We start from the raw sequence: 24,346 nt of genomic DNA, 5'->3' as shown, positions 1-24,346 counted from the left end.
GCTTCTTTTATGATATTTCTCTAAATCATCAACATTGTTTGAGGGGGAAGGGGGCGGAAGTAGCAAATTTTTTTCATGAAAGGAATGAAAGATTATCAAATGCAGCGTAAATTTGTGGGTGTTCCAAGTACTTTTGGCAGGCATTGTCTGAATTTCATTTTGAAGCTTATTAGATATTCCACCAAAACCAATATCCTCCTATAGGTTTTTGATGGTGCTGATTCCATTTCTGCCATTTTCAACATCGTACGTGTTACCGATAAGGAGATATGGGGGTATTGTCTCTTTTCGGGGGTGGGGGCAAGCTACCCCCATGAAACTAAATGCCATATTTCAATTAAGGTGAAAATTGCTAAAATCAAAATCGATTTCCAATAAATAAGATCAAGATTGTATTTTGAATCTTTTTAAAGGCTCAATGCCAGATGGCTGTCTAAGAAATAATGGGATAGATGAAGGAGACAAATATGAGTGGCAGCTAGAAAATAATCTAAAAATGGAAAGGATGCAATTTTATAAAAGTGACATCGATTCCTCTGTTTCATGTTTCTAATTATAGATAAGGTCGTATTTGAGAATTATGTCGGGTAGTTGCTCTCTTTTTATCACGGATTTACAAGTTGTCATTCATATAGGCCCTTGTTGTGCAATTCAGTGCCCAAATGACAAATTTCAGAGTGTTTACCTAAATTGTAGAAAGACACCCCGTGTTTCCCACATCAGAGTTCCCAACTGATTGATCTACTATTCCATGTTGGTTGGTAAGGGAACTGAAATAAAACTGACATCCACTCGCCTTCCTGCGCTCCTAAATGCTTGGCCCAGAAGCACTACAAAGAAAGCCCTCTTCCCTACTGTTACTGCATTGCCAAAATGGCCTTTAAGTTAGACTCTACCTGCTACTTTTGTCTTCATAAAGCGCAAGGCAGATTATTTTATCGTTAATTGATTGCTGTATTTGTTTGCGTGACATTTGCCACAACAAAATATATTATTTCATCGAATGTAGCGCGCGTCGATGTGAAGGACAAGGCCCCGCAAGGCAACTCTCACCCTCGGAAATGAACGCTTGTAGACCGTTGTGTAGACCGTGGCTGTTTCTTCGCAATTTTCTGACTTGTCAGGGGGATGTTTGCCCCCAAATTCACCCAAAAGGTGTATAATAATACCCCTCAAAGATAAAATTAACCTTTGTATGAATTCCATGAAGAAAACGGCAAAATATGACGAAAATCCCACGGTCTACACTCAAAAGGAGAATAAGATCTAGAGTACTTCAAATTCAATTCTCAGAAAGTGTAGACCGTTGACACTTTCCTGAATTTCTTCAGTTTTACAACTTGTATCGATCTGAAAACCTACAATATTTTTTATACCAGCCATGCACACCTACTGACGAGGTTTCGTCTACTTTCTTTGAAAAATACGATTTTTATGAACATTTTAAATGTGTAGACCGTGGCTGTAGACCGTTGGTAACCATTGGCAATAGGCATTTTCATACTACATCACGTGCCCATTAGAAAAGGGGCGTTCTTTCAATTCCTAGCATACTTTAACAATGGAAAACGAACAATTATAATTGGCACAAACCATTTTCCAATTACTGGGACAAGGGAAGATAGAAAATAATAGGGAATGGGGTGTCTATGAGCGCTACCATGTTGCCACATGTGAATGCGAAGGAGCATAGCCTAAGCAAATTTATTAAATTCGTAGATGGTTTTGGGAGGGTTATGGTGGATAAAATTGAGCCATTTGCACAGTTTCTCACCAGCATGTTGTTCGCAATTATTTATATCATGCATGGTTTGTAGACATTCTCATGAATTTTTTTGTTTTTTCATCAACAATTAAACCATAAATAAGGGGACTTTTCAGCAAAAAACACTTTTTCAAAAGCACTAAACTATACTGTTTTTCCTTTGAAAATTAATAGTTTTCTTAAACCGATGATCGAATTCTGCACAAAATACTGGTATTCAATAATGATTTAAATGATATTGACGGAAAAAATCAGTAGAATGTTTTTTGTAACAAATAACAATACTCGGATATCTACTATATCAATCGTTCAGAGTCCAAACCCCCTTCCCCCCTTTTAACTGGGTAAAGAGTGAAAATTTCGAATTTTCATTAGTAGCATTGAGATCAGCACCATCGAAAACCCTAGGGTAGCACAATGTTTTGATATCGCAGATTGCTGTTTTCGAGAAAATTTTCAGACAATGCCTGCCAAAAGTCTTGGAACACTGACATCAATTTCCAAGGTCAAAACCAATCATCCCCCTCTCCCCCACGGAACAATGTTGGTTTACTATCAAACGGACTAGGATTTTAGGAAGCACTTTCTTTTGCGCTTCTTTTATGATATTTCTCTAAATCATCAACATTGTTTGAGGGGGAAGGGGGCGGAAGTAGCAAATTTTTTTCATGAAAGGAATGAAAGATTATCAAATGCAGCGTAAATTTGTGGGTGTTCCAAGTACTTTTGGCAGGCATTGTATGATAAAGACATTGACAAGAACTTAAGAATTACTTCAAAGTCGAATAAAGTATAAATGATATACTTACTCATGCAGTGGAGTTCTCCGTTTGTTATTTACTGTATTGCTTGAGATACCCTTCTTCAATAAAAACCTGACGGCGTTTTCATTTCCTGCTGACGCATTGAGGTGAAGTAAGGTTGTTTTGTTCGAACTTTGAACAAATATGTCAGCTCCTTCTTCAATCAATTTCTGCATAGCTGTGACATGCCCCATTTCTGCTGCCAAAAATACAGCCGTCTTCATGTCCTTTCGCGGTTTGTTTATGAAAGTTTCAATTGAAGTTTTATCATCCTTGGTATCTACAAAGAAAGAAAATGTCAAATATGAATTTATCAAATTTCTTTAGCGCATTGATTTAATTCTTTCAAAAAAAACATATCTTTACATTGGGGATATGTAGGCCTAAGTTTTGGTGGATACTTCAAAGCTTTACATCTGCCAAAAATCTGCTTGCTCACTGTTTGAAGGCCCGTGCTGTTTGACAATGTCTTTAAAGGACAATTCAGTGTTTGCTAGTCTCTTGCTTTGTACGTACGTCAACAGGAAAGGAACCACGTCAATATCTCTTACCTGATGCACCTTGCAATTCCCTCTTTGTCTCAATCAAATGTTCTATAATATCAGTGTAGTCCTCACTAACTGCAATATGTAAAGGCGTCTCCCCCATTTCATTGCAAATGTCAACTGATGCTTTATTCTCGAGCAGAATATTGCAGGATTGAACGTCATTTTCCACGACTGCATGATGCAAGGCTGTATTCAAATTCTTATCTCGAGCATCTACATCAACGAGGTCTCCTTCTGAAAGTTTACGAACTATCGATGGTAAACCTTCCTTAGCAGCAGTATGCAAAGAATTCAGGCCTCTTGAATCAATCAAGCTAGCATCTGCTCCACCATTTATTAATGCCAACGCGACATCTTCCCGGCTGTACCTGGGAAGATAGATTAATTAAAGAGTCATGAAAAATGAGCTCACAGACGTTCAACACAGACTGTAACGGTCTATGCAGTAGGAGATGTAGTTCTCATCCGTTGAAAAGAGCACACATACCATGCAATGACACATAGTATTCCTACTGCCATCAAAGAATCTGAATCATTGGTTTGTTTACGTCACAAATTGAAGTCATATCTGCTTGCAAAAATCATTGAAAACTAATCCTCTAAATTTCTCACACTGTTTATCACTTCCCACTTACAGAAATCGGAGTTTCATTTTCGGTATTATTTATTATAATATCTGTGAAGTGCTGACATATCTTTTTGTATAGGGGAGCCTCTCTTCTCGATTAGCTTTGCTACTGAGACAGTTCCTCCTTTAAATGATTCCCCATGCATACATACCCTACATGTAATTTGTGCTCCACATCTTATTCTTAAAATGATTGCTTGTTATTTTAAATTGCTGTATTTTTATTAAGTATTTTGTGGAACTTTATGTTGTGGAATTCAAAAAAAATGAACATGAACATATTTTACCACAATATACAATAATTGTGATAATTTTGTCAAACTAAGCCCTAGACGTTTTGGTTGTTCTTGGATACATTGCTCCAAATTCTTACACATTTTTGAACACCCTCCAAACGCTTTATTTCAATGTGCAGTTCTATGCTGAACAGACGTTTGCAAAGCGGTTAACATTTCCCATGTCATCTAACTCAACTTTGTGCTAAATAAGTTTGAAACTCTGAAACATTGACTAATATTGTAATCAGGCCTGGCCATGAGACTTTTAGCAGGCGAGTAGTAAACAACTCTCTTAGTAACTTCCTGGTGAGGCATTGTATACAAATTGTATACATAGTTGTATACAAATAGAAATGAAGAAAAAATTATTTTCAAGGGAGCCAATTTTTCCTTTTTTTAATAGTTTAGGAGAAAAATTGGCAGCTCCCCCAGGCACCGCGGAGCAGCCCCCCCCCCACTTTTTTTAGACCCCCTACTTTTTTCAACGCTCCGCGGTGCCTGTCCCCTCGAGCATTTGAGGGGACCCTGGAGGGGAGCGAGAGCTATGGCTCTCCTCAAATGGCGAGGCCTGATAAAACGAAATCTGAGATGCTAATGTCAGAAAAGATCTTTTTATCCAACCCAATACTAAATCCAAGTTTCTCCATAATGGTCGATTTCGAGGTTTGGAGCTGAAACATCAAGGAAGCCTTGCCAGGGCCCTCCATTCCAAGGAAACAAAAAATCGACAGGTAGGTGAAAAATGAGACATAATGGCCTACTCTGAAGCTATAGTTTTTTGTAGCGAAGAATTTTATTTTGTTAATATCAAAACATAACCGTATAGAGTCGGTCCTAGGGATAAAAGACGCCTTCTAAAAGAGAAGCCTCGTTTGGGAAAACGTAAAATATTGATTTCAAAGATGTCATTGATAGTGAGGTTTAAGTGAGAAACATTTTATAACTCATTTGTTCTCAAATAGTATATTTCTTCATATATTGTTTAATTTTTAGTTGGGCTTTATTCAAGTGTCTTAATCTACCTCTGCTGATGAAACAGCGAAAGTTCATTCCGATGTATACCACTGATAAAGTTACAAGCTCTGCATACGTTACCTCAAAGCTACGTGTAAAGCTGTGCTACCGTCCACATTCTTCAGGTTTACTGAAGCACCGTGATTCAGCAAGGATGGTATAACTTGACACAGTCCTTGCTTGGCTGCTTGATGCAGTGGTGCCATCCCTTCTTCGTCGAAACTATCAATATAATCTCCTACAGAATTGCTTAAAATTCTTTCTATACCAGGAACATCGTGAGCTAAGATGGCTTCATGAAGAGGCGATTTCAAACATCTCCGTCCTTGATTCCCCACTGACGATGTAGACGGTCTAGAAGGCCTGGACATACGCCAAGAACTTTTCAGTAATTTTGAGTAAGCGACTTCCTTTCTGGTTGGTGAACCTTTTTCCTTGGGTTGTTTTCCTTTTATCAATTGCAGCTCCATTGCCTCAGTAAGTTTGAAAGCACAAAGAGATTGTTTTTCGAAACTTCAACTGCTTTCCTTTGAAGTTATATTGAATCAGTGTGTAACTTCTCAAACATTTTAGCATTCTTAAAGTTGGGATAAGCTACAAAGTCTACAAACAGCGAATAAACAAGCACGTACAAGCTGATGACATCTATGAAATAAAACAAACAACTCCCGTTTGTGTTTGAGTCAGGTTGCCTCAAAATAGTTTATTGTTTATACGGCTTCCCCTCGTGTTGTGTTTTCATACAGAGTAAAAGACTTCAGCTGATTTCATTGTCTTTTGAGATGCCATTTGAAAGGAAAGCGGGTGCCTTGCCAAGGTGACATTGTGTTTCAGCAAAGCATGCTAAGAGCATAGAATTTACTTGGACTAGCTGATTTCTTTTATTTGCCTCAAAGAAATTTTCTTGGTGCCTTTCTATAGATTTGAAGAAAACCAACAACAAAATATCTTTCAAAAACAAAATGAAACGTTACCTTTTAAATAACCTAAAATAATCGAACATGGTGAAAATACTAGCACACGCTGTTTGCTGTAAACCAAATTCTCCCACTTTTTATCTTTACTGTAGTTTTTTTATTCTAGCTTCATTTGCATTTTTATTACCTTATTCTTACTGTTATTCAAACCAAAATAAATTGTAAACGTATATCGCTAAATCACGTCAACTGGGCACATGGCTTGGATAGCTCTATCTTGATTTTTTTCAATGTGTCCATCAGCTGATTTAGTTGTATCTAAGGTTGTTTTTCCTTTAATATTCTTATTGTAACTAGCGAATTAATAAATGAATTTGAACAACTATCTTAAATGACGTAGCATGTAATCAATTAGTTTGCTGAAAAAATATTTTGAGTTTCTATAGCATTAAGTACAGCGTGCAGTTGAATCCCTCTCATTTCAACTTTCGATGAAATGTTGACGTCAGTTCGGCTCTTCTGGGATTGAATCGGTTTGAGCGAAGCTTTTTGGATACTTTTTTCTATGCAAGGTCATTTTTTAACACACTCAGTGGTTGGGGAATTGTCCCAGCATGCTCCCCGCCACTCACGACCAAAATGCCCCTTTTACCCCTAAATGCCTAGGCCATTGTAGGGCTCTTTCAAATGAACGAACATTATGCAAATGTGCTGATAGATATCACTCTGTGTAGATATATCAACGAGGTGTCTTGGTGAAATGGGGCTTGGGCGCACTAAAATTTGAAACATGACAAAATAGTGACAAACGTAAACCCTATACGATGGATTTGTCAACTTTGTCTAATTCCTGAAAGATTCCATCGTCCTGCCTTATAGACGTAGAGACTGGGGAGCCCAGGGGGCACATGCCCCCCACCTTTAAAATCTTCTGGCAAAATGCCCCTTTACAGCTTACCAAGTTGCTCTTTTTGCTAACTTCATAATTAAGGCGTGGATCCTCATTTTCCTTTTTTCTCTTGCTTCTACTTCTTTGTCGTAAAGTTTGAGAAAAACCATTAATGTTCCAACTTTCCAAGATTGCTTCAAACATGATACTAGAGAACTCGGTCCAACTTACTTCGTAGTATCTTGGAATCACAACAATTGAAATTCAGGTAGGGAAATTCGTGTTTTTTTAGCAACAGTTTGAAGTTGTTGGCTGTGTACGGGTGGAAATAGGCACACAAGCTTGCAGCATTTTAGTGGACTATTTATCTCAGGTAGGGAATTTCCAAGAACCTTTCCAAGACCATGAAATGTGGCCAAGACCACACCGAAACATTCCATTATTTTAGTTCTCTCAGCCAGGGAAGGATTTAAGCCGCAAGGATTGGGGGGATGTTAAGTAAGTCTTTGATTTGGGGCCATACCATTCTGGTGAATGGAAAATGGTCGAGACACCCATTTTAAAAATTCATGAAGAAAATATAGATTTAAATTAAGTAAATATTTGTATTATTTGGAAAAATTTACCGAAGGACGCAGAAAAAAATTAGGGGGATGTCACACCTCCTCCCCGGTAAATCAACCCCTGCTCTCAGCCGATCAGAGATTTGGAACCCTACCCAAAGATTGATGTGCGTTCTCAAACTTATCCTGGCGTGACGTTGCCGGTGGGTTAGGGGGGGCGGCGTCACATCTTTATCTTAATTGTGGCGTCAAAGATAATAGTGGAAAAACTTCCATAAAAGTTTGCCAATTTGTATAGAGACCACCAATCCCCCACCATAACAGTGACAACAGTGCCAGGCGTCCCTGTAGTATCCCGCGAATTTCAAAAAGATGCAAAGTCATGTTGTTGTAGCTGCATTCCATACTGTGTCGGCCTAGATTAAAAATGGCAGATGGTGTAGGTTTTGCAGAGCGTGTCGCTGTGGCAGCAATATCAGCTTACAACAATCTAAAAAAGACAGGAAAACCCCAGGCTGGCCGTGAATGGACTTTGTTAGCTGCTATTTTGAAGACAGACAATTCTGTTGTTGCTAATGTTGGAGGTAATGATATCCCCCTCAATTAGGAATCCTCTCGCTACACACGCATATTGGTTTTGCTGTTTCCTACTTTTATGAATTTTCATTTGCTTTTCCTGATGCTGAGTATTTTTGTATGGATAGTGTAAATTGCTGCGACTTGGGTATTATGCCATCAGTTGCCTTAAATACATTACTCTTACTCTTCTAGACAAGCAATTTAAAATACTTGCTTGTCTGCTACAGATCTGGAGAGAGAGAGAGAGAGAGAGAGAGAGAGAGAGAGAGAGAGAGAGAGAGAGAGAGAGAGAGAGAGAGAGAGAGAGAGAGAGAGAGAGAGAGAGAGAGAGAGAGAGAGAGAGAGAGAGAGAGAGAGAGAGAGAGAGAGAGAGAGAGAGAGAGAGAGAGAGAGAGAGAGAGAGAGAGAGAGAGAGAGAGAGAGAGAGAGAGAGAGAGAGAGAGAGAGAGAGAGAGAGAGAGAGAGAGAGAGAGAGAGAGAGAGAGAGAGAGAGAGAGCGAGAGAGAGAGAGAGAGAGAGAGAGAGAGAGAGAGAGAGAGAGAGAGAGAGAGATAGAGAGAGAGAGAGCAATGTTTGCAATAATAACATGGTGGGCATGGTGGGCAATGTTTGCAATAATAATATTCAGTTTTGATGACACTGTCAATTTTGCAAATGCCCAGTATGCAGATCATGGCAATTTTGTAGCCAATATGCAGAAATGGCAAATTAATAGTGCTCAGAGACCTTGCACTTTTTGATTATTTCTGTGCACTTGCTCATGAGTGTGGAGTTTGCTGCCTTGTTATCGTGTTATGAGGTCTTATCGTAATGTTACCAGAGTATAGGGCCTGAACAGAGGATGTTGTAGAGAGAGACAGTTGTTAATGTTAGTCTAGTGTCAATTTTTCAAAAATATTGTACAAGAATAGAAATTTATTAGGAACTGAATTTTTATTAGAAGGAATTCAATTTGAGGCGTCGAGTTCTAAAATATTGTTGTTTGGCATTTACTGAACAAACAGTATATTTGTAAACTGTTTGTTTTATAATGTGAAGTGATCTCAAACATTTAAAAATTACACCTACTTCAATAGGAAAGTGTATTTTTGTCTTCTCTAGCTCATAATCATCAAAATGGCTAATTGGCTCTTTTTGTCTTTTGTAACTTGTTTTTGCTATGACTTTTCATACAAAAAAATCAATGAAAAGTGAACGAGTAACAGAAATTAGTAGATTATGCTCAACTTTCTCTTTTATCTATTAGGGAAAGAGCAGGAAAGTTTACAAGTAATTTGCCTAGCAACTGGATCAAAGTGCATTGGAATGAGTAAAAGAAAAGATAATGGTATTATTTAATTTCAATGTTCAATATGTTGATTTAATTTTGTCAAATGACAAATATGCAAAGCACATACACAGTATCATATCAATTTCTAATAAATTTTGCTGGTCAGTTTTCTGAACCCTAAGCAATCTCCAAACTTTTAATCATATGACAACCTCTGTCTCAGAAACCTGTTGTGCATTCGGTACTTATATTAACTAATGGCAAAGGGTTTTGGGGACTAAAAATACTGTTTGCAAACATGTTTTTTGCATTGAATTTGAAAACGAATTGAAGAATATTTTTGATTAATTTAGCATTGAAATCAAAGCATTGAAATGTCTTCATTAGGTCTTGTTTGGGGTCAAGTTGCAGGCACTTGACAAACTGAGCACCTTGGATTTTCTAGGCCTATGATTGATCACCTAGAAAAAAAGGAATGCCCCAATCCATTACTAGCTTGCTAGATCAATAAGCAGTCAATCTTAACAGAAAACAAAGGGTTTTTGATCAAATTATAGAAAGTAAATTTTATTAAAGCATTTTGATTTGTTGCTGATTTATTTACCAAAATTATAATAATATTAACTGATCTGTAATGATTTATTCCCAAGATGAAAAAATTGGTCGGAACTGGATGAAAATTCTATAGTATGTAAGACCTATGTTAACCTATTTATCTGATACTTAGTGAGTCTGTTTGCAATTCATTTAAGAACAAATGATATGTGACAAGACATTATCAAATATCACAAGAAACAAATTTTGTTTTTGCATTCTGTGTAGACAGCATAAACTCACTAGGGGCTCAATCAAGCTTGTAGAAAGTGCTTGATTAAGCTCAATAACCTCTCTCTGTCAGGCTTGTCTTCTTGTCGTCAGGCAAGGCATAATAAAAATCATGTATTACAGATTTTTATGAAATAATGTAGCTTTGAGCCTCTCTTTGTATAGTAAAAAGTTTGCTTATATGTCTAGAAACAAAGAATGCCATTGGGGCTGGAGGGGGCATTTTTCTTGATAGGAAGTGAGAAGAACCATTTACACAAGGCTACACATATTTTACTGGCTTTGCTTCCTGTACTCCAAGCCCAAAATAGTAGACACAGTTTTATATTAGCCTAGCTTTTGATAATCACTTATAAAAATGAAAATGTTTTTCAACCAATAATTTCTTTCAATCTTGCTCATTTAGCTTTCAAATTAAGGTAATTGTTCAGAAGACTAAGCTTACAACAAGAATTGAATATCAAAAGATTCTATCGTTAAAAAAATATTTAAAAAAATTGTCAGAGCTTTCCACATCCTTGAGATACTTGTTGCTGTACTTTTGTTTTCTTTTCTTTCTCTAGGAAGTATAATCAATGATAGTCATGCAGAAATCCTTGCAAGGCGTCTTCTGTTGAAGTAAGGTTTCTAACATATTATTTCATATTCGTCAGTATTGTCAGCTAAAGTACAAATAAAACTTAACAAGTTAAAACGAATGTACATACCTCCTTTTTGTTTGAACTCCTCCCAGTTTATTCCCAACCTCAGAGAACAAAGTGGTTTTATTTGTAATTAATTTTAATTCAGTTTTCTACTGGTGTTGATGCATATACTCCAAGACATTTTTAAAACTTCCCTTTTCATCTTTTGCTGCATTTTCACTTCCTGCTGATTTAGTTGCAGTCTAAAGTTAGCGTAAAAATTAAAGGGCTAGCAAAAAGCATTTGCAGGTAACAGTGCCAATATTAGCTGGAGAGATGGGGTGCAACACCTCAACATCATCTGCCCAGTTCAGGATTGTATTTACTGTCAAAGGGAGGATGATTCTAATTACTGGACAAAATGAGCAAAAAATTTTGAAAAATAAAGATCAAATTTGTATGTTTATCTTGTTTACCTTTGTGGTTGAATGTTTATCTTTTTTTTTTAATTTCAGAATACCATATACAGAATTCTCTGATATTTTAACCTTCAACAATTCTGTAATCTTCATTTTGTTACTTTATTTAGGTACTTTTATGACCAAATTCGATGTGCTGAATGTCATTTTGACAGCATTTTCATTAAATCTACCAAAGAAGGTCGTTTTGTCTTGAAGCCTGAAGTCAAGTTTCATCTCTTTACATCTCACACCCCATGTATGTGATACCCTTTGCTTTTTTGATAATAATACTTGATTTTGTTCCAATATTTACTTTTATATATTTATACAGGCTACAAATGTCGTAAACAAATCTCTCATAAAGATAAAGTCAGGACATTGGTGAAAAATTAAATACCACAAGGCTCTTTGTTCGACCCTACAACCTGTAGATTGCATGTAAATGATTCGTCTAATGAATGGTCTCAATAGGTAAGATTATCGGCTTTTGGGTAGTAAGCTTGTCAATTCAAATAATCATGATGACCTACTCAATTTCAATATACCTTTAGCCAATAAAAAAGCCAGCTGTACTGTAGCAGTAGCTAATGAAAAATTTTCCCTGAAATATGGAATTAAAATGTCTGATTATCTTTAGAAATGAAAGAAAAGTAAATTATGGAGTACTAAAAATTATTTAGTTGCAAGGATTCATTATATATGGAAATTTTATTTTGAATCATAACCCCATAAGTTTCAATAAAATCATATTTGTTGCAAGCGAAATCTTTGTAAGATTTAGCAAGGTATAGTATCAATTGTACTCTCCGATAAACAAGTTTTCTTTTTTAGTCTTGTATTACATAGGTCCACGAGAAGAGGGCCATAGATCACAGGCTACGCCAGTCAGGGCAACTTGTTTATCGTTCTATCATACATATAGGTTGAGTAAGCGATAAGGCTGACATCTTTTCGTGAGATCAGATTTCAAACTGTATGTGTGCCCTTTCTATAACATTTGAAATCACAAAGTTAAGTTTATCAATCACCGAGTGGTATTTCTTCACTCGGTGGTTACTTTTTACTATCCTAGATATTCTTCAATGTAAGAACCGCAGACATTTTAAAATGACCGAGTCACAACATCTTCGACATTTTAAGATTTAGGAAATTTTTCATCTCTAATGTCCTCAGAGTTATGCACAACTGTAAAAGAATAGGGTCCTGAGAGTACTTTACAACTAAAGTGCAAGCTCTTTTTAGAATTCTTGTGTGGATTTATCAAGGATGGACGGACGCTAACTGATATTCGCATCACTTTATAGAAGCTTGCATCTGAAAAGCAAATTAGTCTTTATTTTGGATCTATGTCTGTAGATTTATAATCCATGTATTTTCCGGGGGGGGGGGGTTGGGGGGGATCACTCCATTGAAATCTTGTACACCTTGATGGTAATCCTATTGTATTATCTACAAATCCATAAAAAGCTTTTGCTTTAGTGGAATTCTCGTTGGTTATTTCCAAGTGTGAATCGCCTCTCTTTTTTTTGAAACCTCTGTTTTTAATTCAGGTGGAGATTGCTCGATCATTCCCAAAACAGAAGACAACACCATCGAAAACACCACTAGAGATCCCATACAAGGTACTTATCTTCTTGCCTTTTTTCAGTTCTTCCTTAGCAAACTTTCTAGCTGTGACCAAATAACCTTTTTTGTTTTCTACAGTACCACATTTTATAATTTACAATATTTTGGAATTTCTTGACATTGTAAAACAGATTTATTTATGTCTTCTTTTATGTTATTTTCTTTTTCTGTAAACAACTTAAAGGGCTTGTATCTTGAACATGATTGGCTAATGCAATACTTTCAACGCTCACTCCAAATGCTTTTGTTTTATTAGCCAACTGTTAATGCGACATATGCTCTTTATAATCAGAGACGAAAAATGCTAAAAACCTTTTTTTCTGTTCTTTTGTTTTGTCATTACTCTTTACTATTTTGCAACAATATTTGATGTATCACCTCAGCTCTATCAATCTCTAAGAGGGGATCTTCATTATTCCAACGTTTTCATTGCAGTAACTCGCAAGAGAAAGGAAGCAAGGGAAAGTGAATGTGAAGCCACTGTGGTAGATGTCAAAAGAAGGAGAGAACACAAATGTAACACAGATAAAATCAGTACTCCCTATCATTCGTTTTCGCAGGCCGATTCGGCTAACAAAGAGTGTAAAGTTGATGAGACCTCAAGACAGACTTCTAAGAACCTGGATGAATCTTCAAATAGTTCCCAGCAACAGTCTTCGCACGAATATGAGAACTCTGATGAACATTCTACCTGTCAAGATGAAAACTTTTTGGATGGTCAGAAAGAATATCTACGTAGTTGCAATGATATTCATCGAACAGGAGCGAAATGCGTGCCTAAAGGCATGCAAGATCCACTTCTAAACGGTCCAGATTATCACGTAATTGGAGCTTTAAGAACGAAGCCTGGTAGAGGTGAGAAAACGCTATCTATGTCGTGCTCTGATAAGATTATGAAATGGTGTACTCTTGGCATACAAGGAGGTCTGCTTTCAAATTTACTCGAGTCGCCCATTTACCTTGAGTCGATCGTGATTGGAAAGTGTCCATTCAGTATGGATACCATGCTGCGAGGAATTTCATTAAGAGGGAGAGATTTGAAACTCGATCGTACAAGTCCCTTTAATTACACATGTGCAAAGGTTTATCATTGCAAAAATAACGTGTTTCCAGATAGCAAGGGTTGTGTCGAAGAAAAATGGAAACAAGAGCTAGGTTTTGGGAAGATTGCTGCATCAGGAGCATGTAAGAATGTTTGTATTTAGTTTTTTAATTTAGCGTTTTAGACATTTATTTTATTGTTGCATGGTTAATGCAAAGTAAACTGCAGAGTTCATCTGTAAAGGTATTCCCAAGGAAGTTTTTTTATAGAACACAAGTAGTTCTATATGGAACAGAAGAATGTTCATCATTTTAAACATGTTAGTTTTAATTGTAAATGCGACTTACCGCTGTTCTGAAATCGTTTTTATACAAGCTTTTGTCAAGATTATCGTGATGCACCCTTTCAAATGCTTAACTTGGGGGATTTTTCACGCCTCTACTTTTCTTTGATTCTTGATTATTGTAATATAAAAAATTGTTAATGAATTATTCTCTGTCAATTTTAGCAATTCTGTACTGTTGTAAGCCGGCGATTCATGAAGTCATTGTAAATGGAAAGAAGCAAGGAACCACCAAAAAGCATGGCATAAGCAAGGATTCTTGGTAAGTGGAAAGCGTTTTTCTGTACATAGAGATTTGGGTTGAATTCGCACTGTATTTAGGCCAGTATTACGAGTGCCTTCTATGTCAGTTCTGTGCGGCGTATAGGTCAGTTGCCTAGAGAAAGTGGATTAGTTGAACATGAAATGTTGGCTAATTGTGGAGGAGAGTCATAAGTTTCCCTCCTCGGAGCGGTAGTTTCTCCTGTCTGTGGGACACCTCAGTTCTCTCCAGTCTGCCCGAAAGTACTCGTTCTAAAGCACTTGTTTTCAAAGTTCTTGTAGTCAAACCCCCTGTAGACATTTTTTGTGTCATCAACCTTTTATCTCATCGCCCTCTTCGGATCAAAGACTTTGTTCAGATCTTTTCTGTTCAACCATCTCTGGAATCATGCCTGTTTTGCCATCGCAACAAAAGCGCACCTAAAAAAATGACAACTAGATTTACCAGACCAAGTCTTGTTTGTGACCCAGTAGCAGGTATTAATTCTAGTCCACAATTTTCTTGATATACGTCTACGATCATTAAAAATTAGTTCTATGTGTACCTTTCTTCTATGTGTACCTTTCTACTTAACAACAGAAAATTCTGTTGCTCAAATAAGTCTTGATTTTAGCTTCTGCGTGACTGAGCGTCCTTTTGATAAGTTCCTTTTCCATTCTGGTGGATAACTATCCTTTGTGTCAATCAATCAGTCATCTATCATATTTAAAATCACTAAAATCCTGTATCTTTCCAATGGCAATCAGGTAAGCCAGTTCTATCAGGATTTGTTTATTTGTTTTGTCTTCATGGCATTAAAGAGATCTGGCACAATTTAATTTGTTATTTACCATCATAGTAGTGTTACCCATAGACCAACCTGATGTTTCTACTCGCCCCTTAGACAGAGGCTTCCAAGGTGGAATGAAACCATTAATTTTCCGCCCATGACAATTTATAGCTGATTTCTTTTACGATTTGTAAAGTCTGTTTAATAGGAGCTATAAGGTAGAAGAGAAAAAGAACTCTTTCCGATCTTCTAGAGTTTTTACTGCTGACATACTGCTGAACAACACATATAAACGTAGCATAGATATAATTGTCTAGTGTTACCAAATACAACTCGAAGACAGTTTCCCATATAATTTCCAACTCTTATCCATTGTTCAACATATTTCCTTCATTAGGTCCTCTATTTGCAAATCATCTCTTTGGAGTGACTTCCAGTCATTGCTCTCCTTGCTTGGTAAAACGAGAAAGGATGCCAGGTATGTCCTATGTTAAAACTGTACTTTGTGTCGACATTACCTCATTTTCTACCATCCTGTTATTTAAACTGACATCTCTAAATGATAAGAGTTGTGTGTGCGTGGTTGGTTCCTATAGCCCCACGGGATAATTGGTTCGCATTTTGGCAAAAACCTTTTTACTTTCTCCCGAACTATAGAGATATGATTGAAGTCATTTTGACTCCAAAAATTGGTTGAGCGAATCAACTACCAGATAAATCCTTTCCTGTCTTCGTCTCCAAGGGCAACTTTAAAACCAAAGTATTTACTGCCTTTAGAAAATCACGTTTTTTCATAGATAGTGCAAGTTTCATGTCGACACTAAAAATAATTTTTTTAGTCATTTGATTCAAGTCATAGCTAGTACTAATCTCCTTACACACGAAGCAGCATTCATTGGCAATCAAGTCAGCTTTACTCAAGTATAAGATTTCCATTCCATTTCTCACTTCCCAACTTCCCTGCAGTCTGCCAGAGAGTCAAGAGTGTTGGATAATTCAGAGTGTGGGATATATTTCATAACCAACGTATTTGTAGGTAATTTAGATTTTCATTAAAGTCAAGATTTGGCCTTTAATTGTTGCCATGAAACATATTTCGCTTAATTTTTAGATGGCATATACAGCCCACCAGTTACAATAAAACAAACTCTAAAATTTTTACATATTTTCACAGGAATTTTTGAAATATCTAGATTTTCTGATCCAAATGTTCCTATAAAATTCTTTGATTTTACCTTTAGTGATTTGGCATTAAAAAATTATCGCAATGCAAAACTATCTGACCAAGATTATCAGCTGACAAGAAGCAGATTTTTTGAAGTATTCCCTGACTGGATGTCAAAACCGTTACAAGATGAGATGTTTCAGTAAGCTAACTACTGAACAAAGCTACAAACATTCAAAGACATATTTATATCATAATCTGAGTCGACTAAGAACTTCAGAGCCTTATCTTTGGGTAATTCCTATTCTTTATAACAACATATATTTTTGGAATATTTGCTACATTTCAAAGAAAGCTGGAGACAGAAAATGTCAAGCAGTTTATTTCTCTCTTTTGGTAACTTGATTAATTTGATTGGTTGCTATGCCTATTGCCAAGCTGCAATATCAAAAGTTGCAACCTAAAATCATCCTGTTCTAATGACAGACCAACAAACAGTAATTTTTATTGGAAATTATGCCTGTTTTTGTCTGTTTGAGTTATTTGAAGAAATACAAGCATATTTGCTTATCAGCTGCAAAAACTAGACAGAATATAAATAATACAATCTTGATTTAAATACCATGAAGTTTCTAACACGAAGACATAGTCTTTTCATTTTGAAGGTATTCAATAAATATCAGAATGCGATTTTGAAGGTTTTTTATCAAATGCATCTAGTATTGCCCAACATGTGTTTTTAAGTCTGAAAAAATGTGACTGCCTCTCTTTACCAAGGCATGTCCAATCTGAGGTATCAACCTGAAAGAGCATTATGAAAATTAATTTTAAATGTGTAAATTCTGTTAAACTCTGTTCCCTATTCTGCTCAACTTTATTTTCACGAGAGTGAAATTCACACACTGTTGAGCTTCATCAATAATTAAACGATTTAAACCAATCAGAGAGAACTTTGATTCCAAAACTTTTGAATCAAATGGCGATGTTCCTGTTGAAGTGAAGCTGTGGCTAGAAAATTTCCATCCCCTGTTTGGTTTGTGCGACAGATATGTTAACAGCGAAAGGAAATGCTTCCATTATCATCATTAAATTCTAGTAATTAAATCTTGCGATTTTCAATAGCTTTTTGCCCGCAGTTTCAAATACCTTTCACTACCGCAGCTAGGCCAGTCTAAGCGAGCAGCGTAATCTGTTACAACGGGAAGAATATTAGCCAATCATAAAGTCATACGTGCAAAGGGGCTTTCCCTGCAAAATTCACTATTCTTTTGTCTTGTTTCTGAATTCTATCAACCAAGCCAATAATAGTAACCCACAAGTTTCATCAAATTCCATTATTGTTTTATCTAAATAGGTTTATCTTAAGTTATCTTAGTGGTATTCCGTCATGCTCTTTTGGGTGAGGAGGTCAAAAGTAACAAAATTCTGAGAATTAAACCATAAAACTCTTCAAAAATCTTAAATTCATAGGCGATATTAGAAAGATTGCAAACTAGGTAAACAAAATCATGATAAGCAAGTTGTCAAAGGCCTAATGTCCAGTGAGAGAGTGTAGCAAGTGGCAGCTATTTGATGATAGATGATGAAGCAAGTTGATGTTATTTATAACTACTTCTGAAGATTATTTGGAAAGTACCTTATCATATGTTCTTATGTTAGCCAATTATTAAAGGAAAAATGTTTGCTGCATCAATGTTAAGATTCGATCTCAGATTCACTGTTTTATTTCCTAGCTTTTTGTTGTCAGGCACATACTTAAGTCAATGTTTTGGTTACTCAAAACGTTTTTCATATGCTGAAAACCTTTACAGTCTTTGTAAACAATCTAAGAATGGAGGAACTTCTTTATAATGTCATGAGAAAAACTAATGTTTGAGAATGAACCCTGCATGTCTTTATTCATTTACCACTAAAAAGATGAATATCAGACTTCTAGTATATAAAGTTATATACTGGTGCTACTGTACTTGCAAATAACAAATGCTTATCATAAATATTTTCATGACAATCTAAGGAAACGAAGACATCATAAACATGACTCTTCATATTTTCCATTACAATGCAATTATATTTTTTTATGTCTCTGGTATCTCTAACCACTAGATAATACATACACAGCAAAAGCACAATGCAGCCTTCACAAGGGGTGTTACAACAAAACCATTTTGTTTAGCTTGAAAATAAAAAAGGCTACCAATTCTATGAAGTAATGCCAAAAATTTCTGACAGCTGTTTTTCTTTAATACTCTATAATAATATAAACAGATTATGTTTTCAAAAAAATTAATGGAATTGCATTGTTCAATGTACAATGTTATGATAACATAGTGTATACCTAACTTATTTGCAACAGATTGAATTCTATTTTGAAAGTCTTAAAATTAATAAGGTCCAATTCATTAGGCAACACCGCTCCTTGATAATTTACTTAATAACAGGCATTTTCAAATTCACATCATCCATAAGAAATTCAAGTTTTTGGAACCCTTTGGTGCATTTTACATCCCAAAGGTGTTCTCGCCACTGTATGCTATATAAAGAAATCCATCCTCGTCTTTGTGCTCATCATAAATAGCCCCCATTGTTGCACTAAAAAGAATCAATGCACAATAAAAAAATAATATCAAAGATACTGATAAAAAGTGTAATAGCCCAAATTTTTTTAATCTTTCATTTAAAAACTTTGGAAACCATTACAGGGAACTTAAAAACTATCCAGCTCTGCCAAGCAAAATTTAATACAACAGAAAAATACCAGAGTGTAATATTCAAGAGAAGCAATTGAGATATTGAACAGAAAAAGGCAACTAGAGAGAATGTATATTAACTTTTTTTTCTCTAGGCAAAACAGAGGTACTTTTGTGTTGACTTTGAATTGTAAAAATTCTATGTCAAGAAAGGCCTTTTGCCCATGTTACTTGTGTGATACAAGCTTTGTATACACTTTGATCATATGTTCATAATAAAATTCATATAACTATGTTTGTTTAATATTGTAAATGTAAGCCAAAGTGAGCATGGAAATACTCCTTACCTGGTGACTGGCAAAACTTTGTTTACAAAGAGAAACATTGCCTTTTCAGGAGCCAGTTGGATTCTTTTCCTTATGATGTACATGAACTGAGCAACTAAAAAGAGATTTGTAACATTTAAATATGTTACAAAATTAGCATATGTATAACAAGGCTCATTTTTAGTCTTGAAATTAAAACTTTCGTGATGTTTTCAATGTCAAAAGTAAAATGGTAGATATAGTTGGCCTGGACACAAAGACATTTATTTTGTGTTAAAAAAACATTCTTTGGAAAAATCTTTGGAAATCTTTTATTTTCAAAAAGTAAGATTTTGGCTTTTATCTTTTTCAGAGAATAAATTATACACAGAACCAGGTGTGAAGAACAATATCAATTAACATGCTTGATCTATTGTCTGGACAGTCACATTGCTATAGTTTGGTCACATGATTAAAGGTCATCTTCTAAACATTTAGCTTCTTAAAATAATTGACACAAGATCAGATTTATCTGAGAAATCCCATATCCAAGTAGTTTTTCAGTTAGCCTCTATAAATTCTAAATAATGTCATAATTGCAGATCATTCTCAAACACTACAGGCATATGTCATAGCAAAGGCAGATATTTGGTCAGATAATGGGGGGGGGGGGGGGGCAAGCCTTTTGTTATGATAAGACAATGTCTTATTATCCCATCGTTTTAGAACAAAATACCATTTTTTTCCAGAATATTGAGGGTGACCGCCCCCTCACCGCCAGGTGTCCGCCACTGGTCACTAGGTTATTCAGTTTGTGGAGCAACAACACAGTGTCACTGGTTGCAGTTAGGCCTGTCCACCAAAGGTTGAATAGTCAGCATTTGGTTACCTGTTTCACTATTCGGTTAGCTGAAGCACAAAGTGAACATTTGACTACAAGTGAATATTTGGTTACAAGCGAATATTTTGTTACAAGCCAATGTCTGACTTATCGAATAATTATGACTGATTAGCTGTTAGTTATTTTCATCAAATTACAGTAAGTTTTTCAGATTGCAGTTTTTGACCCCCACCCTGCCACACCCATTTTGCCAGACCCATATTCACTGAATAACCGAATATTTGTTAAATTTTAAACCAAATAACCGAATAGGAAAACCCGAAGGTTTGGACAGCCCTAGTTGCAGTTCAAATCTTGTCCTGGTGTTATGGCATTACTCTTATCTTCTTCCAGTATAATATGAAATAAATAGAATACAAATAGAAATTTAGGGACAACAATTATTCATTTAGTGAGCTGGAACAGCTAAACATTCTTCTGTAAGTTTTTTACCTGTGAGGTCTGCAGGGACCAGAAATTTTCTCTTATCAATATCTTGAATAGTTGACCTTGGAGCCTTTTCCACAACAACCTACACAAAAAGTTGAAAATTTGTTTCATACCTCTCTTTATATTGTGACCTGATATTCAACCTCATTTATTTCTTTGAAATCTTACAATGTAGATATAGGTATCCAATAAAAGATGTCTAGCTGTGTGTAGTACTTGATTGTGATGATATGCTAATAATTTAACATTCTTTTTCACCTAAGTATACACTTAATTCATTTACTCATTGTATGGCATTATTTAGATATAGGTATACACATTGTTTAGTCATTAAAAAAGAAAACATTTGGTTTCTGCATTAAAAATGACAGATGAGAAATAATTATATGAAAGACTCAAAGAATAGCCCAATAGAAATGATAAAGTTGAAATACTATTGCTACACAACATCAAGCATACCCTATCTACAATAAACAAAAGGATACTCATTTCAGCTGTTAATTCTGCAACATAAGCAAATTTTATCATACAGAAAGAAGCATTCGTTCAAAGTACTTTCAACGGATCGATTTCTTATTAGCAGTTCATTAAGATGCTAAATCTGTGCCTGTTTATTGAAATGCAAGGAATTATACTCAAACTCATTTTCATTGAGAAGCATTGACAATTGACACAAATACAGTAAAACAGCTAAGTAATCTGAAAACAAATTACGACAAAGTGGGCAAAAATAAAGATTAAGCTGCCTATATGACACCGAAAATAACTGAAATGGTTTTCGAGCCCAACATCCTATTAGATTAACAGTGGACATGACTTGAAGAAATTACCGAAGAGGTGGAGATGCGTCCGTGCTTGTAGAGGTGTCTTCCAAGATCAAGGGATTCAAATTTTAACGATCATAACATTAAATAAAACTTTTAAAGATAGACATCTCACCGGAATTCTGTCTGGATATTTATTCCTTATTTTCGATGACTCCTGGCATCTGCTGTCTAAAAGTTAAAAAACAATGGACGCCCATTATCAAAACCGCTGGACTATAATACCTAAACGAAATTTGAACCCAAGCCAAGCACAGTAGGTGCGTTAAACGGGCCTAATTGATCGACATCTTGCAGATTGAAATCTCTGTCACTTAAATGTGTATAAATATTTACCCAAGGAATGCTCCTCTTTAAATGCCCACTTCATTGTGGTAGTTAATTGTGAAAAAATTGAAACTTTACTCCTTTTGCTTCCAAAATATGATGCAAATTGCACTACAACTTCAACCCTTGTTTTCTTCTGTCGCAATGCAAGTGTGTGACGCAAAATTATTTTTGTTTACTTCCCGACTACCTTTGCGGGCTGGGTAGTTACCAGACCTTCAAATGAAAACAGATGTTATCTTTCTTTTTTTCAAAACAAACAAAAACTGAAATGTTAAATCATAAAATCAGGGGTGTATTGCCAGGGGTCCCAGGGGGCTGAGCCCCTTGTTAATGCGAAAAAGTAGACAATTTATACTTTTGCAATTGCTTTTTGCAACATTTTGCGCAAGTTATTTTGCCCTTGTCATTTTGATAGCACAGCACCTCTATACATAAAATCATGTATTCGGAATGAATGACAAAACTTGTCGCAATTTGTCGAAAATATAAAATGACTAACTTTTGCTAATGAATGAATGTTGTTTTGGTCAGGCTCATTCATGTTTAGAGACATTCACGTTTTGGTCAGGCTCACTCATCTTAATCACATTGAGCCGCCGACGGGGTGTCATTGGAAACTTTGGGGGAAGTCCCCCCATGGCCCCCCTTTAGCGGCATCCCTGGATAGTGATTCGTTTGGGGAAGGGCCTGTGTTCATGTAACCATACCCCAGCCAATTTAAAAGAATTTTAATGAATTTCAAATAATGTACATACATACACATACATGCAAGGTTAATGAGCGTATCTCTTTGTGGCTCTTCCAGACATGGAGGAGATGGGGAAGGGTGCTGGGGGCTGTAGCCCTCTCACCTTTTTGCTGAAGTATGATATTAATGTTGTAGCATCAAAGATATGTCTAGAGCCTAGAGCTTAAAATTCATTTCATTAAATCTCTTACAGTCATTCCTTGCATTCGTTTGAAAAAATTTAGTATTTTTGGGCCTATTTTTGTTTTTTTTAATATATATGCATATAAGATTTAGCTCTTTTAGCCAACTTATCATTTTTTTGGTAAACGTTCTAGAATGTTGGGTGGTAATGACACCTATAAACTTGGCAAGTGCAGTATTTTTTGTGTTGATCAAGTAGCAATGGCTGATACCCTTTTTCATTGTTAGTTTCATTAAATAACATATATAGACAACATTCCTTAAGCTACTTCTTTATTTAAACAATTTTTAAATAAATTTGTGAGGAAATAATATATAAATAGCTCATTACCGGCTCGATAAGTTTTCTCTCGCTTTTCACTTAAATGAAGGAAAAATAATGTTTGTCTTGTGTCGGTATGGACACTGAGCTTATTTTGCTTTAGACAATTTGCATTTCTATAATTTCTAACGATATAATTTCAAATATGTTGGAATTCCTTGAAAACTGGCTATGCTCGAAACATCGTTAATGAATTTGTTATTTTTCCTAGTACAAGTTTACTTAAACTCCTAGATAATTTCAAATTTTTATTCGAAATCTTCAGACGCCATTGGGACGTTCGTATCATCAGCATACATGTTAGGGCGTAACTTGAGAGTACAGTTCTCAAAATCATTTAAATACAGAGTAAAAAGCAGTGGGCCTAAGTTGAATCCCTGAAGTATTTTACGCCATACTGTCAAATTCCATGCAGTTGATTAATTAGAGAAAAATTTTTTCGACGATTTGTACGACTGAAACCAGCTCAACTCATGTCCCTTGGCACGGTAAGTCTCCATTTTTGCAAGAAGAAAACGTTGGTCCGCTGTATCAAACGATTTGGTAAGGTCCAAGAAAAGACTCCATGTCACTTTCGCTCGGCAGCCAATCTGATCAGTAGTAATAAATAGCTTATATTTTGTCAAGAATTTAAAAAAAAATCTGCTCTTAGCTATTTCTTCTTAGCTGAAATTAAAAGTTCACTCATAAATAGTGCATATTGACCTCAAGTCATCCCTCCTCCTTGTCACACTAATTCAATTCTACTGACAAATAATTTGCTTACATATGATGAATTTAACATATTTTTTTATTAAAAAAAGGCGAAGAACAAATTGTGTTTTAAATTTCATCAAGGCAATGTATAAAATTACACTGTTTTACAGGTTAGGACGAACAGATAAAAGAAACCAAATATGTCACGATCTTTCCAGTGATCAAATATCTTCTTGGCGATATAACTTATAAACGAAATAGAAAACAAAATAGAAAATCTTTAATTACAACGGCAAATATACTGTAACAAAAAAGACCATCTAACAAAACCTGATACTACAAATATTCGGTGACTCTTCAATAACAACTTCACAACAAGGTAACTGTAGTAGACTGAATTTACGATTAAGGGTACAAGCAAGGATATCACTTGACAAACACACCCTTGAAACACAACTTAATACAAAAAAACAGGCAAAACTAGTTGTATAACAAATGCTTTCCACATAGCGAGGGGCCATGGCCATGTTTTAACTCAATGTAACAGTAAC

At 35.7% G+C, this 24,346-nt stretch overlaps 3 protein-coding genes across 3 annotated transcripts in view; 1 reads left to right on the top strand and 2 right to left on the bottom strand.

Moving 5' to 3' along the window:
• The window catches only part of LOC135690660 (transient receptor potential cation channel subfamily A member 1 homolog), an 86,479-nt gene extending 80,710 nt beyond the window's left edge, over positions 1 to 5,769 (bottom strand). Inside the window, exons 1-3 of the mRNA XM_089113526.1 lie at positions 5,118 to 5,769; positions 3,120 to 3,484; positions 2,575 to 2,848 (exon numbers count right to left, since the gene is read on the bottom strand). Coding sequence (XP_088969652.1) covers positions 2,575 to 2,848; positions 3,120 to 3,484; positions 5,118 to 5,506 — 1,028 coding nt within the window. The 5' untranslated portion in view covers positions 5,507 to 5,769. The remainder of the gene's footprint in view (positions 1 to 2,574; positions 2,849 to 3,119; positions 3,485 to 5,117) is intronic.
• Positions 5,770 to 7,787: 2,018 nt separating this feature from the next.
• Positions 7,788 to 18,076, top strand: LOC135690663 (tRNA-specific adenosine deaminase 1). Its single transcript, XM_065208278.2, has 9 exons — positions 7,788 to 7,989; positions 9,231 to 9,311; positions 10,643 to 10,697; positions 11,292 to 11,419; positions 12,714 to 12,785; positions 13,225 to 13,974; positions 14,340 to 14,436; positions 15,603 to 15,683; positions 16,447 to 18,076. The coding sequence occupies exons 1-9, from the start codon at positions 7,833 to 7,835 to the stop codon at positions 16,574 to 16,576; spliced, it is 1,551 nt and encodes a 516-aa protein (XP_065064350.2). The 5' UTR covers positions 7,788 to 7,832; the 3' UTR covers positions 16,577 to 18,076.
• A 247-nt stretch (positions 18,077 to 18,323) lies between these two features.
• On the bottom strand, positions 18,324 to 22,014 carry LOC148960351 (gamma-aminobutyric acid receptor-associated protein-like 2). The gene is made up of 5 exons (XM_089113561.1): positions 21,853 to 22,014; positions 21,632 to 21,687; positions 20,696 to 20,774; positions 19,405 to 19,498; positions 18,324 to 18,959 (listed from the first exon to the last, which is right to left on the bottom strand). The coding sequence occupies exons 1-5, from the start codon at positions 21,884 to 21,886 to the stop codon at positions 18,869 to 18,871; spliced, it is 354 nt and encodes a 117-aa protein (XP_088969687.1). The 5' UTR covers positions 21,887 to 22,014; the 3' UTR covers positions 18,324 to 18,868.
• Between the last annotated feature and the right edge of the window lie 2,332 nt (positions 22,015 to 24,346).

The sequence above is a fragment of the Rhopilema esculentum genome, chromosome 4, assembly GCF_057945365.1.
Source record: "Rhopilema esculentum isolate cy_ngs chromosome 4, ASM5794536v1, whole genome shotgun sequence".
NCBI lineage: Eukaryota > Metazoa > Cnidaria > Scyphozoa > Rhizostomeae > Rhizostomatidae > Rhopilema > Rhopilema esculentum.
This window is presented reverse-complemented; position numbering and strand designations above follow the sequence as displayed.

What these genes read in the sequence shown, in the direction of transcription:
- LOC148960351 (XM_089113561.1), bottom strand. Translation starts at nt 21,886, where the DNA reads ATGAAGTGGGCATTTAAAGAGGAGCATTCCTTGG. An exon ending in AATATCCAGACAGAATTCCG is followed by an intron (nt 20,775 to 21,631) that starts GTGAGATGTCTA and finishes CTTTTTGTGTAG; the next exon opens with GTTGTTGTGGAAAAGGCTCC. An exon ending in GGTCCCTGCAGACCTCACAG is followed by an intron (nt 19,499 to 20,695) that starts GTAAAAAACTTA and finishes ATCTCTTTTTAG; the next exon opens with TTGCTCAGTTCATGTACATC.
- LOC135690663 (XM_065208278.2), top strand. Translation starts at nt 7,833, where the DNA reads ATGGCAGATGGTGTAGGTTTTGCAGAGCGTGTCGCTGTGGCAGCAATA. An exon ending in CTTTACATCTCACACCCCAT is followed by an intron (nt 11,420 to 12,713) that starts GTATGTGATACC and finishes TTTTTAATTCAG; the next exon opens with GTGGAGATTGCTCGATCATT. An exon ending in GGCATAAGCAAGGATTCTTG is followed by an intron (nt 14,437 to 15,602) that starts GTAAGTGGAAAG and finishes TTCCTTCATTAG; the next exon opens with GTCCTCTATTTGCAAATCAT.